The sequence below is a fragment of the Aegilops tauschii genome, chromosome 7 (genome assembly GCF_002575655.3).
Source record: "Aegilops tauschii subsp. strangulata cultivar AL8/78 chromosome 7, Aet v6.0, whole genome shotgun sequence".
In the NCBI taxonomy this organism is placed as follows: Eukaryota; Viridiplantae; Streptophyta; class Magnoliopsida; order Poales; family Poaceae; genus Aegilops; species Aegilops tauschii.
In genome coordinates this window covers 84,955,558-84,970,942 of record NC_053041.3, presented here as the reverse complement: position 1 = coordinate 84,970,942, position 15,385 = coordinate 84,955,558, and the positions used below count along the sequence as shown (strand labels likewise).

General features: G+C 49.3%; 2 protein-coding genes across 2 annotated transcripts; both read right to left on the bottom strand.

Annotated features, from left to right (window-relative positions):
- Positions 1-2,463: 2,463 nt before the first annotated feature.
- On the bottom strand, positions 2,464-4,314 carry LOC109746743 (caffeoyl-CoA O-methyltransferase 1). Its single transcript, XM_020305848.4, has 4 exons — positions 3,654-4,314; positions 3,456-3,535; positions 3,225-3,369; positions 2,464-3,138 (listed from the first exon to the last, which is right to left on the bottom strand). The coding sequence occupies exons 1-4, from the start codon at positions 3,783-3,785 to the stop codon at positions 2,713-2,715; spliced, it is 783 nt and encodes a 260-aa protein (XP_020161437.1). The 5' UTR covers positions 3,786-4,314; the 3' UTR covers positions 2,464-2,712.
- A 4,994-nt stretch (positions 4,315-9,308) lies between these two features.
- LOC109746746 (early nodulin-93) lies at positions 9,309-10,554 on the bottom strand. Its single transcript, XM_020305850.3, has 4 exons — positions 10,352-10,554; positions 10,145-10,206; positions 9,993-10,068; positions 9,309-9,598 (listed from the first exon to the last, which is right to left on the bottom strand). The coding sequence occupies exons 1-4, from the start codon at positions 10,413-10,415 to the stop codon at positions 9,516-9,518; spliced, it is 285 nt and encodes a 94-aa protein (XP_020161439.1). The 5' UTR covers positions 10,416-10,554; the 3' UTR covers positions 9,309-9,515.
- Positions 10,555-15,385: the final 4,831 nt, after the last annotated feature.

The window sequence follows — 15,385 nt, the reverse complement described above, 5'->3', positions numbered from 1 at the left end:
TTGCACTACAATTAATTTTCGGTTACTTGTGAGATCAGGTTGGCAATATTTAAGTTCCTTGGCCGAGATGTGCATGCTGGAAGACGGGGAACAGAGATCTGAGTGTTTCCTATTGGGTCTTTTTACTGTTTTTTATTCATTGAAATTTTCCCAGATGGAAACGTCTCACCAACCATACACCAACAAACATGTGAGACAGGGACACGAACCCAACCAAAGCGCGGTAGCTGACTAAACTGCCATAGCTGCAGGAATAGAGTTTCATGGGTTGATTTGCTTTCACGCCGGCACTAGCGTGGGATAGCACATCCAGTATGTTTGACTCGAGAGTAGCAAACGGGGCCAGGAACTCACTTCATCTAACAGAACTTAGAGCACATTTGCAAAAAAAAAAAAAAAAAAAAAAAAAAAAAAAAAAAAAACTGAACTTAGAGCAAGGAATTTGAAGATTCAGAGCAATTCAGCTCAATTTGCCAGGGTTTATCTTATCAAAAGGGGAAAGTGGAGTACTGTAGATCGCCTCTACCAGCCAGGGTTACAACCCAGTTACAAGACATGATCCCGAATGAAAGAGAAATGGGGCTTTATGGCCAATACACTTAGGGAGCAGGTGAAAAGCAAACAGAAAAGGAAGAAGTCTTAGTCGGAAGTTGAACAGCGATGCACGACAGTCTGAGAGATGTCCGATCCTTGATCAATGGCTGAGAGCAAGAACAGTTGAGCGAACCTGTATCTTGCTTGCAGAGCCGTCCGGATGCGACATGCATGCCAACCACCTCATCGAAGACGCGGCAACAATAGAAGTGTCAAACAATCTTCAGATATTTCAGACAAGTTCCTGACAACTCTTGTCCATTAGTACATGTTGAAGAACACTCTTGTTCCTTTGAAAGAAAAAACACTTGTTCAGTACACTTCAATACACAGGTACACGGGGAAGATATCACATGATACCAAACGTTACATGCATGGTATCATGTTTCAAAACTTAAATTACGACGTGTCAAAAAAATCTGAAAACATTGTGAATGTTCACAAGACCTATGTCTACAATCCCTAAAAAATTCAGATTGAAAATCGAAATAACAAATCCACAGGTGAACAGTGTCATGTTTGCATTTGTCTCTTTGTGACAGTATTCATGCTGGATTTGTCTTTTCATTTCTCAATGTGTATTTTGAATTTGAATCTGATTTTTTTTTAGGGATAGTAGACATATGTCTTGTGAACATTCATAAAAAAAATCAGAATTTTTGTAACATGTAGATTTGAATTTTGTGACATGGTATTATGTAAAACATGGTATCACAGGGGAAAGATATCACATGATACCATGGTACCTGATGCTGCATCTGATCGTGTTAACTAAAGTCAAAGCAATAATCGAGGTAACCAAGTGATATGACAGCAGCCAGCAAGTCTCAACTCTTCACGTGAACAGCTCAACAACCGAACAAACCTCGACTTTTTCAGCTCAAAGCATTAATGGATCTACCTCAGACCAGCCTAGGAGCAAAGGACGCTTTATACTGGTCGGAAATACAGTACTCCATCCGTTGGACACTGTAGCGCCTATACATTGATGATATTTCTCTGACAAGTATTTTCAGACGGAGTGATATAAGGGAGTATGTATTTGTTGTTACTCCCTCTGTCACATAATATAAGAGCGTTTTTGACACTAGCGTAGTATAAAAGCGCTTTTATACTATGGGACGGAGGGAGTACATCTGAGTGTGTTAACTAAAAGTTAGTGAAGCAAATTGTAAATAGGCACAAGTTGATCTCAGAGAATGGGATTATCGTACGGGAGCCTAAAATAATGGGTTTCACCAACACCCTTTTCCAGTCCAGTAGTATACTACTCCATGTTAAAGAACACTATGGCTCAGTACACTTCAATCCAAGCACACGTACCATAACATGTACTGTACTACTACATGTTGTTAGATCTGAACTTATTTTAAGCGAAATCAAAGCAATAGTTTAGGTGACCATGTGATGTAACATCAGCCATTCAGCCAAACAAGTCATAAACTCCTCACATGACAGCCCAAGAACCGAACAAACCTTGACTCTTCAATTGGAGGAAACTTCTCCTTCCAACCTACCCTTACTCCAGACTTTGACATATGTGGAAGCCTTTGTCATTCAGCGATCGATCGACTTGTAGACGACCACATGCATCTGCATCATGCAGATGCAATGCCAGTCAGTCACCTACTTGTAGAAAAACAAATGTCAGCAAATATCTGCGCAACAACACAAGGCTGTCGCCGTCGACGAACCGTCCTCGAACCCCTGTGCATCCCCGTCAGAAGATGGAAATCTTCAACCAAAGGAGTAAAATTCGGTCAAATTTATTGTGCCCTGCCATGATTCATTCAACAGATTCAACGAAGGCGCCGCATCTAGACATGTTTTTCCTCCAAACACGCAGGAGAACGAAATGGAACACTCCGATTTGCACAATTGGATCATCACCTGCGCCGGCGGCCGCGGCGGCGGCAGCCATTGTCGCAAGCAAACAACAAGAAGCCTTTTTTATAGGAGTAATACTATTGATCATTTGTCTGGAGAAATCTTTATACGAATTGCAGAAGATAGATATAGAGTACGGAAGGCGAGCAAGAAAGACAAAATGGGGGAAATTAATTAATTCTTGTTCTTGGCATCTACGGCGGAGCGCGGAGACGGGTGCTCCGTGTCCGTTCACTTGGCGCGGCGGCAGAGGGTGATGCCGTCGCCGACGGGGAGCTGGCAGATCTCGACGCGCTGGTCGGCGGCGAGGGCCTTGTTGAGGTCGAGGACGAAGTCGCGGTAGTAGCGGATGTACTTGCGCATGGGGGCGTCGGCGGGGAGCACGACGGAGCCGTTCCAGAGGGTGTTGTCGTAGCCGAGGAGGCCGCCGACCTTGACGAGCTTCATGAGGCGCTCGTGGTAGTTGAGGTAGTTGTCCTTGTCGGCGTCCACGAAGACGAAGTCGAAGGTGCCGTGGTTGGCCTCGTCCTCCAGCAGCGCGTCCAGCACCGGGAGCGCCGGGCCCTCGCGGAAGTCGATCTTGTGCGCCACGCCGGCCTTCTCAATGCACGGCAGCCCCAGCTCGTAGTTCTCGCGGTTGATGTCCATGGCCAAGATCTGCATTTCCGTTTCATTTTCATTTTTCTTCAGTTTCTTGGTAAATTGGGAGTGGTAGATCTGGAGTGGAGAAGTTAGGAGCTTACGGTGCCGTCTTCAGGGATGGCGAGCGCGGTGGCGAGGAGGGAGTAGCCGGTGTAGACGCCGATCTCCATGGTCTTCTTGGCGCCGATGAGCTTGAGCAGCATGTTGAGGAACTGGCCCTCGTCCGCCGACGTCGTCATCAGGTTCCTGCGCACAGACGAGATCCAGATCAGAATATGTCTCGCCAGATCCGGCCGGGCCGAGACGAACACGGATGAGGAAGAACTCCGTACCATGGGTGGTTGGCGGTGATCTCGCGGAGCTCCTTCATGCACTCGTGCTCGCGCGGGTACACGCTCGTCTCCAGGATGTACTGCGCAGGAACAATCAGACCAAACCACATCAGAAACCGCGAGATCTGGCCGGCTCGCCGGAGACGGATGGAGCGGAAGAAGCGATTTTTTTTGTGCAGTAGTATAACTAAGTACTACCTGGTAGAGGGCGTCGCTCTGGAGCAGGCTCTTGTGGCCGACCTCGGAGTGACGCGTGACCTGCTCGCCGCCGGTGCTGGCGGGCTGCTCCTTGGGCGCCGCGGCCGTGGCGTCGGCTGCCGTGGTCGCCATTGGTGATGCTTGGTTCGAGGAAGGAAGGAGACGAGATCTGGGCTGAGCTTGCAGGGGAGGGGAGAGGTGGTTGGCTGGGTGATTGGATTGACGAGCTTGCCGGGAAGAGACTCAACGCGTGGCTTATATAGGAGCGCTGGCCCGCGCGCGGCAGCAGGAGGGGGAGGGGCGGCCGATGGCGAGAGGGGAGGAGGCAGGAAGGAAGGAAGGGAGGAGGAGGTGGAACAGTCAACAGGTGGTGGTCCGGGCCCGGGCGTCGGCGACAACACGCGACGCACGGAGCGGACGGTGGAAACACGGCGCTGGTTGGGTTGGTGAGGAGACTGGTGCGACTCGACTGGTGCGGGGCGGAGACCGAGCGAGCCAGGCCTCGCTGGGTCGGGGTGGGTGGTGCACGGGCACTGGCGGTAGCCGCGGCGTGGACGGACGACGGCGAGTTGGAGGCGGAGGCGGAGGCGGAGGGGGAGGGGTTGGTGGGAGAGAGACGGGTGGCGTGTTGGTCGTCGACGGTGCGGCGGGAGCTCGGCTCGGGTTACCTACCAACCATTGCTGCCTTTCGCGTGCATCATTCAGCCGTCGTCGCTTTCTCGAGTGGAAAACACTGACGCTCGCCGGAGTGCTCGTCAGTCTTCTTTCTAGTGCTAATCGGTAGATTTGGTGAGTGACTACTCGTGGAGTCGTGGTATCATGAGCTCCGTTTGTATACAGTCAGGGACTTTTTGACTTGCAGGGGTCCTCAAGGTAGTACTATTAGGATAGCAGTGGATAGATACTAGAATAAAGTAAAATGATGACGGTATGTGTGCGCGCACACATGTGATTGTAACGCACGGAAATGGAGAAACGATATTGTATATCTTACTTAAGATTCTCATCTCAACTGCGTCTAGTGTCTCTTTGTTAGTTTTCGTTGATTAAAGCCAAAATAGTCAAATGACTAATGTGTTTATGAGTACTACCATACACTTTGAACTTTTTTTATAAAATGACATTGTGGCTTGCTATATCTCTGCTGTTAAAGAGCAGTCTGTCATCGTTGTGGTCGGAGTGGTGATGGCTACTCCCCCTTCTCCTACTGCTCCCATCGTCTTACGATCCATGCAACAAAACCAGCACACGATACACCATGTTAATTCACGTCCCTATACGTGTAGGTTTTTGCCCCGCCTTATATATAAAGAACACATCAAACCACACGATCGAACGATACAATGTGACTGGGAAGCCGTCACAAAAGTAGATCAAAAGATCCAAACATAAAGCCTAGAACTAGCCTAACACCTCCTCGAGGCTCGATCGACGAGGCATGGGCTCCACATCAACGCCTCAGGAGGGTGACGACGCGTAGCGTCGCCATTGCCAAGTTTGAGCAAGAAGACAATGGTTTTCACCCGGAGGCCTAACACAAGGTCGAGATCCACGACAACGTCTTCATGAAGAGAACGACACCCATGGCGCCACCATCGCCGGCTCCAAGCACGAAGCTTTCGCTCGAACACTCGCTTGTACCATCACCGCAATGAGGGCCACTTACACCAGATCTGGGCACTGTGGGAGAAAGCTAGAACCTCCCACTACTTCACCCCTTGTCGCTCATATCACCAAGAGGTGCAGCCACCACCGCCACCATGGAGCCTGCCGGAAAAGCAACCGAGCCCACCATCCGGGGTCGCCACCGTGACGTCCTCAGGCGAACTCGTCACCACCGTCATAACACGCGGCCGTCACCCCAACCAAACAACAAAACACCGTCTCAACATGGGCAGAGCGGGACTAGAGCATGCGCGGGGAGCAACCAACCTCCGACATGAGGACCAAGTCCAACCCCTTCACGGGAAGTCAGCACATGCCGCCAGCTGGCTGCCAGCCGGCGCTGCCGGGTGGAGGAGCATCGCCCCGTCAGACATGACCACTCTAGATCCACATGTGGGAGCCCCATGGCAACCAACACCTCTGCCCGCCAAGCATCCACCTCCGTTGGCTCCCCACGGCTCGCTCCGCCACCGCCATCGCAAATGCCGAGGACTATCACGCCAACCTGCAAAAGCCCCACCACCAAACGCGCATGGGAGAAGAACGTCATCGCTAACCCAGCTCCATCAGGAAGGCCGGGCTGTTCGGTCCAGACAGACGCGAGCGGTTTAAGCGTCAGCGTTGGAGGTGCCCTTATCCCAGTTGGGATGTTCTTTATACGTATAAATTGCTCGAGGTGCTGGACTCTAGAAGAAGCAACAAGGGAGAGGTGATATGTCTCACTTAGAGCGAGACAACGGTTTGTGACGTCTTGCGTTCCCAGAATGGGCTAGCCCAATTAGGTTTTTCCTCACACCCACGTTTTTTCTGTTTTTTTTTCATGTTTTTGTTTTTATTTATTTATTAAATTTCATTTATGCTTTCAAATATTCTAAATAAATATATTATAAAAAACTTTACATAAAACATTTGAACAATGTTAAATGTGCATAGAGAATATGTTTCTCATGTATACGACAAATGTATTTTAAAAAGTTAATCCAAGCATTTGAAAAAATGTTAAATAATTATTTTCAAAATGTAGATCAAGCATTTGAAAATGTTAAATGTGTATAGCAAAATTTTGACCATATATTATAAAAATGTTAATGTTAAACAAGTATTTCAAAAGTATTAATCAAGCATTTAAAAATGATAAATATGTATAGAAATTTGTTGACCATGTATTAAAAAATGATTAACTCTATTGGTCATGTGTTTAAAAAATATTAATCAAGCATTTGAAAAAATGTTGAACAAGTATTTGAAAATGTTAATCAAGCATTTGAAAAATGTTAAATGGGTATAAAAAAATGTTGAGCATGTATTAAAAAATTAATTTTGTATTTGAAAAATGTTAATCAATCATTTGGACAATGTTAAATGCATATAGAGAAAATGTAAAAAACGTTGTAGAAAATATTAATCTTGCATTTAAAAATGTTAACCAAGCATTCGAAAAATGTTGACCATGCATTCAAACATGTTGATCTTGTATTTAATTTTTTTAACCAAGCAACTGAAACATGTTTAGAATGTGTATAGAAAAAATGTTGACCGTGTACTCAAAGAAATGATAAACTTGTAATTGAATGTTATCATTCAAAAAAATGTTGATAGTGTACTGAAAAATGTTAAACTTGAAAATTTGGAGAAAGTTAAACATGTAACTGAATAGTGCTCTTGACGTATACGAAAAATGTAGAATGATTAGTAAAAGAAACAAAGAAAAATGAAAGAACCAATGAAAACCAAAAAAACAAAGACCACCAAATAAAAATTTATGAAAAGGAAAACCGAAGAAACAGGTGCAAATAAAATGGAAAAGAAGGGAACCCGATAAAGAAACCGATGAAAATCAAACGAAAAACTAAAAAGACGAAGAAACCTAATAAATACAAAAAAAAAGAAGAAAAAACTATGAACGAAGCGCAGCAGGCTAACTCGATCGCGACACCTAGCGCGGACAAAAAACGCAAATGGCCTGGCCAAATAACAACGTCGCAAGGGAAAACTGTTCAGCCAGACAGAAGAAACTCTCGCATGATGCGAGATATAGTAATGAAGGCAACAAGGTTGGTGCAGGTGAACAAACACACAGCCCAATCAACAGACGGATCAGATCCAGAGCCCACTTGATCAAAACCTATTCCAAATAGTACACTACACCACACCATACTTAAGAGCATCTCCAACAGCCGCCGCGCTAAACAAGCGCCGCGCCGCAAAATTGCCTATTTTAGCGCACGCGCAACCGGTAGAGTGGCTCCAGCGGGCGCGCAAAAACCGAGCGCGCGGCATATCTAGTTCAGCGCGCGGGCCGAAACTCCATCGCGCTACGCTTATTTGCTGCGCCCGCTCCCGCGCGCTGGACTCTCGCACGCTCGCTCCCAACTCGGCCCCCCCATCCAGCCGCGGCGCCGCCGCCGCCCGCGCCACCCGGCGACCGTTCCGGCGCTTCCCTGGCCTATCCCCGCGCCGCGGCGGCTTCCTCCGCCCCCCTCTAGTCACCGCTGCCCCTCGCACGCAATCGGTGGTTCGGTTATGGGCCAGCAGAAAATTTGGAGGGATAGGATCGATACCCACAACAGATTGATCACACATTATTTTGCGGAGAATCCCACATACCCCGAGTCGTATTTTCGTCGCCGGTTTATGATGAGCACCGAGTTGTTCGGGCGCATTGTAGAGAAACTAGCGAGCCATGACCGGTTTTTTCAACAAAGGAGGAATGCCGCCGGAGACCTCGGGCATAGCACCTTTCAGAAGGTGACAGCCGCTTTGCGTATGTTGGCATACGGTATCCCGACTGATCTAGTTGATGATCACTTGGCTATGGGTGAGAGCCAAGCCATCATGTGTGTCAAGCGCTTCGCAGTCGAAATTGTGCAAGTGTTTGGCCAGGAGTATTTGAGATCTCCCAATGCTGAAGACGCCGCAAGGCTATTGGAGATGAACAAAGCTCGCGGCTTCCGTGGTATGCTTGGCTCAATAGATTGCATGCATTGGAGTTGGAAGAATTGTCCAAAGGCATGACATGGGCAATTTCACGGTCAAAAAAGGTTCCACTATAATCCTTGAAGCGGTGGCCGATCAAGAGACTTGGATTTGGCATGCTTTCTTCGGAATGCCTGGATCTTTGAATGACATCAACGTTGTCAACCGGTCACCACTGATGAATAAGATTGCAAATGGTGATTTGCCACCGGTGCAGTTTGTAGCAAATGACCGTACGTACAACTATGGCTACTATCTTGCGGATGGGATCTACCCAAAGTGGCAAACATTTGTGAAGCCGTTGAAAAAACCGGAAGGTAAGAAAAATCTTGATTTCCACAATGCTCAGGCGGCGGCTAGAAAAGATGTGGAGAGAGCTTTTGGGATTTTGCAAGCTCAATTTGCTATTGTGAGAGGACCGACTAGATTTTGGGATCAAAAGATGCTTTGGTACATCATGCACGCTTGTGTGATCATGCACAACATGATCATCGAGAATGAGCATGGCCAAGATGTAGACTATTCTTAGTATGAGCTCTTGGGACATCCCGTGCGAGTGCGACGGAGGGCTGAAAGGGTGGCCCGTTTTGTTGCCTCCTATCATGCCATCCGACGTCCCGCGGCGCATGATGATCTTCAGGAGGATCTCATTGAGGAGTGGTGGGCTTGAAATGGGCGACAAAGAGCATCATGATTTGTGCGTTTGGTGTTGTATTCTTGAACTATGTGTTGTATTGTTGAACTATTTGTTCTATTGAATGATAAACTATTTGTTTGAGTTGTAATAACGAAATTGAACTATTTATTTTGTTGATTTATTTTGTTTGTGTTTGATCTTTTGCATGTGTTTGAAATGCATAAGTTGTTTGTGCGAGTGTCGCGCGCGCTGCATTTTAGCGCGGCTGCTGGAGCCAGCGCTGCCCGCCGTGCCAAACCAGGCTGTGGGTGCGCGGCAAAGTAGTTTTTAAGGCGCGGCGCGTTGGGCGGCTGTTGGAGATGCTCTAACACTTCACGTGGGCACAAGGAAAACATTCCATCTTTTATTCCACTTTCAACTGGGAGCAAACGGGATCCACTGCCCTAGAAAACAGCAACTCTCATTAGTCTTCTTTACACTGCAAGGTACAGAAAAACTGAAACTGAAATTCGACGTCTCCTCATGCAGCACCATCAATGGATCATGGATGGAACAGAGGGCCAGCGATTCTGTACAGTCCTGGATCAGGTCCTCCTCCCGATGGTGTTTTGCCTTGCGTTTCGCAGAATGGTTTTATCCGCGGTGATGAAGAAGCCGGCGACACAGGCTGACAAATAAATAGGGATATTGTTTAGTAAACTGCCAATTGTGTGTTGCATGAGCATGACAAACAAGAATAATCTTCCTTTAGACCTACAAATGGCCTTCAAAAGTTCAAATTCAATAGTGCTAAAGCAATAGGCATGATCCTTGAAGAAATGACTGTCAATCTGTCATCATCAATCAAATGTACGGTAGCACACTGATACTGATCTCATCGGGATGGCCGAATCATCCAGTGCAAATAAACATGCATAATCGCATAAATCTGGCAAAAACGTGTGGAGCTTGCAGTAATTGCAAATTTGCACTTTAAATTAAGATGGCGGAGCTACATGACAGTCAGAACTAGTACTCATATGCTAGCTCGGCGACGATAGTTTTCAGTAGCATGGTAGTACCTGTCGATATGATGAGCGCTTGCGCGGTGTAGTTCAGATTATGCTTAGCCCAAGGAAGGACGCGGCAGGCAACGAACTGCACAAGATCAAATCTGACAGAAGTCAGGACATATGCAAGTGCGCACACTAGAATTCCGCACACAGATACGCACCGTGGGAACCGCGACCACGGTGCCAGCAATGGCGGCGTTCTTCCCTCCCAACAGGACAGCCTCTGCAAGAAGAAAACGCACGCAGGATAGAAGCATAAGATGGAGAAAACACAAAATTAACAGCATTGGTTTCCAGATGGATCCGGGATGATGGTGGAACTGAAAGAGAGGGTGGGAGAGGGTCTTTTTTCTCTTCTGGGTGGGTACCTCGGATGGCGGCGCTGGATTCCTCCTCCTTGGGGGATCGGACGAAGAAGTTCCTGGCGGCCATGGCTACTCGCTCCGTTCTCTTCCTCCCTGGCGACGGCTCCTATCCCTTATAGCCTCTTCTGATTGAACGACGCGGTTGGTGACCCGAGTTGCCATGGCCGCCGGGAACTTCTTAAATCAAACACGAAAGGGAACACGGGTGTCCTTACTGCGCTGGATGTTATTTGAATATATATACAGGGATGCCGGATGCCAATTCAACATCCACTGAATCCAGTCCCATGTGCAGCGGCGGCTACTGAAAAGGCTTGGCCCACATGGGCTGCTATCTGAACTTTTCACATTTACAAACTAGATATACTCATACTATGGCCGACTCTACTATGGCTAGGGCTCTTCACGGTACACACAACAAAACCATTCAGTCACGCGACGTCACTCTTAAGCATGAAGTCTGGTTTAAACTTTAAATAAAGTTGTAGTGCTCATAAAAACGAATACTCACCTTCAAATCCTGAAAGTCTATACACCGTCCCCTGGATTCCCCCTTGTTTTTAGACTAGCCACAATGAAGAGTAACATAAATTAGTAACATACACATATCCCTAGACTATGTTACTATCTTCATAGTGGGTAGTAACATAAGTATGGTAACATGCAAAGCCTCATTTATTAGGTTATAGACTCGTATTGCATTGGGACATGTGATGTTACAGTAACTAGCTAAGTTACCCAAACTACCTCTCTCCTCATTAACTCATTGCCACATAAGCAAATTTGCTGAGTTGGACTCGATGTTACTGCTAAAGTTACTCCCACTATGGCTAGTCTTAAATCGTATCGAAACAGGAATCTCCTACGTGACAGCCGGAAAGACCGCGATGGATGGATTTAGGCAGCATGTGTGTGGGGCCCAGTTGTCAGTGAGTGAAATATGTTAGCCCAAACAGTGACTTGGTCGGCGACCGAAGAAGGCGTTGAGCGTTGGTGAGAGCGTGCCCGAAAAGACGAGCGAGCAGAGGAGAGGAGGATGAAGTATTCTTATTTTTTTTATTTTAGAAAAGGAGGAGGACCCCCGGCCTCTGCATCTGGATGATGCATGCAACAACTTTATTAATTATTCACACAAGACCTTACAAAGTTATACAACAGTAAGACTAAAGCCACCGTCTAGGCAACATCTGTCGCTACTCCTATCCGGTTGATGTAGGGATGTTGATAGTCTGGGCCTAATATCAAACAGACCTCGCAGCCAAACCTAACATCTAAGACCTGAGGTCCCAACCAGGACGTCTGCCGGGTATGAGGCCGCCGCAGCCACCTGCCACCAATCCATCTTCAGTGTTGTACTGCTGCACGTACCTTGCCCGGTCTAGCCGTCGTCGACGCCACCACGACGCCAGACAACGCCACCATTCCTCCCCTGCTTCGCCTCCTTCGCTGCCCTGGTCCGGCCGCAGTCTGCAAGTCCTAGGTCAAGAACCCAATATGGGAATGGTATTCGAAGATGTTCTTCACCCAATTTTTTTATGTTCCGAATTATTTTGTACGAATGTCTTTGATCATAGTTTTTCTTATTCATTGTAGACGAACACTCTTGTTCAATCTTTTTCCACGACCCATCCTCCGACGAAGATGAAGAATCGAGCTTGTGATGGCTTTGGATGCATACACGATGGCAAACAAGAAGCCGTAATGGTAAAAATCGAGTGCACGTCTGGACGCCTGGCGGATTGAAACCACAACGTATGTGACTTCCGCGGATCAAAGGCAGCATGCGACGCCGAGACGCCCAACGGATTGAAAGGACTGGGCTAGGCAGCTGTAGCCGCGCCACACCTTTGTCTTTGGCGCTGCTGCGGACAGCAAGCAAGCAGCACACCCGTACCATGCACAAAGACAAAGCTCTTATCCCTGCCAAAGCAGTGCTGTGGTACTCTACTTTTGACTGTTCATAATGGTGATAGGCGTGACGCTGAAAGATATAGCTACAGGAGTGCGACTGTTGATAACATCGCCATCACTTGGCTTTTTCAAATGTGCCGGTCTGCTTGCAAAGACTTAGATTTAGCATGTCCAATAATAACTCACTTATTAAAATGTTGATCTTAGCATTATTTTTAGTAGGCGCTTAAGTGTACTTTGCCGGGTATTTAAGATACACTTGCCAGATTCCACAGTTGCGCTAGAGATTTAAGGTAGAATTGTCTGGTTCCATATTAGAGCAACTCCAACAACTACCTCTCTCTAAAGTGGCTTAGGATAGATCCCTCAGGAAAAAAAAGTGGCTTAGGGTAGAGGTCTATCTTCTCACTTTAAAGCATGCTTGAAGTTAAGTTGTATGTACTACCTTTGTTTTTTTCCTCCGCATATAAAATTGTCTGGTGTCATACTTCGTAAAAGTTGATCGAATTTAGGTCCTTCGAGATGGTGGTGAAGAACTACCGGATGAGCGTGGCGTCGATCGCGGTCCACTCGGAGTCGCCCACCATGGCGCGGGAGTCGACGGAACCGTCAACGTGATCCATGAGGTTGTTCTCGCGGAAGAGCAGCGAGAAGTACATCTTCCACGCGAAGTACGTGGCGGCGTCGTTGGCATCGAGGAACGGGGACGCGGTCGTGGATGTTGATGTCGCGGATGTTAGCGGGGTCCGGCCCGGCGAAGGGATTGGAGGAGGAGGAGGCGGAGGAAGACATGGCGGCTCGGCGGTAGTGCGGCACGGCGGAGGTGCAGCGCGGCGATGCAGGACAATGAGCGAGCGGCGCGGGCGTGGCAGGAAGCTAGCGAGTTGCTACTTGACGAGATGCACATGCGAGAACACAGGAAATTGAGCTTCACGTACAATTAGCACATGCACGTATGAAACAACCAGCAGCTGGCGAGGCGTAGCAGCGGGCGTAGCTGGTGCGGCTCGTAGCGAGGCGTAGCTGGCGGCGGCGCGTAGCGGGATTGGGACGCGAGCGCGTAGCGGGATCGGGGCAGGCGTAGCGAGCGGCGGCGCGTAGTGGGATCGGGACGTGGGCACGTAGCGGGATAGGGGTAGCGGGAGCTAGGGAGATCGGCTGGCGGGCGGGCAGCGGGATCGGGACGCGGGAGTGCACGGCGCGGGAGGAGGTGCGGCGGCGGCGGCGGCAGATCGTGGCGGCGGCGGCGGTCCGAGGTGGCGGCTAGAGTTAGGCGAAAGCGGTAGAGGATAGACTTGCGATAGATACATGTAGATAATGATTTGATGATACATGTAGATAATGATTTGATGCATCGATAATTGATTGATCGTGCACTACGTACAAGGGGTGCGACCGGTATCTTGTCTCCTAAAATACACGTGCATACAGAGGGAGACAGACACTACAGATACTGCATATGAAACCCAGACCTACGTATATGTACCATGTCAACAAGAGCTAAAGGTGTTGCTCCCAGATCCTACGTTCTGGCCTTGCGTGCTGCCCCGCGGTCCGGAAGACGAACGACGAGGTGCCTGACATGTCTAAAACTACGGAAATGTTGTGTGGTGGGCTGGTGGCTGAGTGCGACGCGATGCATGCATTGGCGGGTGGATTCTAATTTTGTTCTTTTGTTTTTACTGCTTGCCGGGGAGGTGCCAGCAGCGGCGCGACTAACATGCATTGGCTGATCGCGGAGCGCGATGTGGCAGCGAGGTCCAGCGTCACAGACCGCGGGGGGGGGGGGGGGGGGGGGCAGTATCCAGCGTCGGGCATCTGGAGGTAAAGCATGACGATTCTACCGCTAGGATAGCGCGGCCCCGGCGCAGGTGCTCGAAAAATCCGCGTCCCGACATGGCAGCTAGCTACAATGACGACGACGTGGAGGCGAAGGACGGCGCCGGACGACAGGGGTCTGGCAACCTGGGCGAGCGCGATCGTGATGCTGACGGCCAGGTGAAGATCCATCACCAGCGCCCCCCATGACCTCTACATGAAAACTGAATACAGGCAAAAAGAACTACCGATGAGTAGATTTCAGAGAGCAGAGAAGAGGAGAGCGGCTCTCGAGGCCGAGGGCTCTTGTAGTGCCCCCGCGGTCGCCGGCCTCCTTGAAGACCTCGCGCCGTCCGCATAGTCCAGCGACTCGTCCAACTCCTACCCGCCCTTGGGGAACACCATGCATGCTTCTGTTAGCTGATCACCGGCACCTCTAGCTCGCCGTCGCTGTCATCTCCGTCATACACAACATGGGGCACCTCCTTCATGATGCGCTGACCAGGCCACACAGGCACTTCGCGAAGGCATGCTCCGCGGGAGCGCTGGTCTCCAGTCCGTGCTCCTCCATGGGCGCAAGCAACGACTGCACCGACGCGTCGTCGGCCGGTCAGTCGATGGGTCTCCCCACGTCGGTGAAGCGCGTTGTCGTCGCCGTCGTCGTGTTTCCTCGAGTCTTGTTGTTGCGTGTCCGACATTAATTAACATGACAGCTGCGACGGGGTTGTGGTCGAGGCGGTCCTTGAGGAACTTAGTGGCCTTGCGCAGCGTCTTGCCGGAACACCCGTTCTGCGCCTGGATGCTTCTGCCCCAGCGCGGCGGCACACACCACCAGCCGGTCGAGAATCGATGGCGCCATCGCTGCCCCTGTGTCGATATCGGCCGCAATCGTCGTCCGAGAAGGCCATGACGGAGAGTCGGCGGGCCAGGCTGGACTGGCGGTGGCCAACGGCGAGGCACGGGCCGACAATATACGGCCAGGGTTAAATTCTACCGCTAAATGCAGTGACGAACGTGCGACTGGCTGGAACCGGAATGGGAGGAAGCTGGATGGGAGGGCCGGTATTTATAGCAGGCGAGACGAATCGAAAGACAAATCGAAGACAGCCGCTGCATGTAAAAAAGAAGCGACCAGAAGAATAAAGAAAGGCGGCAGCCGACGAAGTACCAGGCCTGGAAAGCACGGCCGAAGCGGCAGCCGACTTCACAAAGGCACACACGCCACGAAGAAAAATCCAATTTTGAAACAGCACACGGCGTAAAAGTTGGTCACGCAGCATGGGATCCGCAGTCTCCAGCAGTCGACAA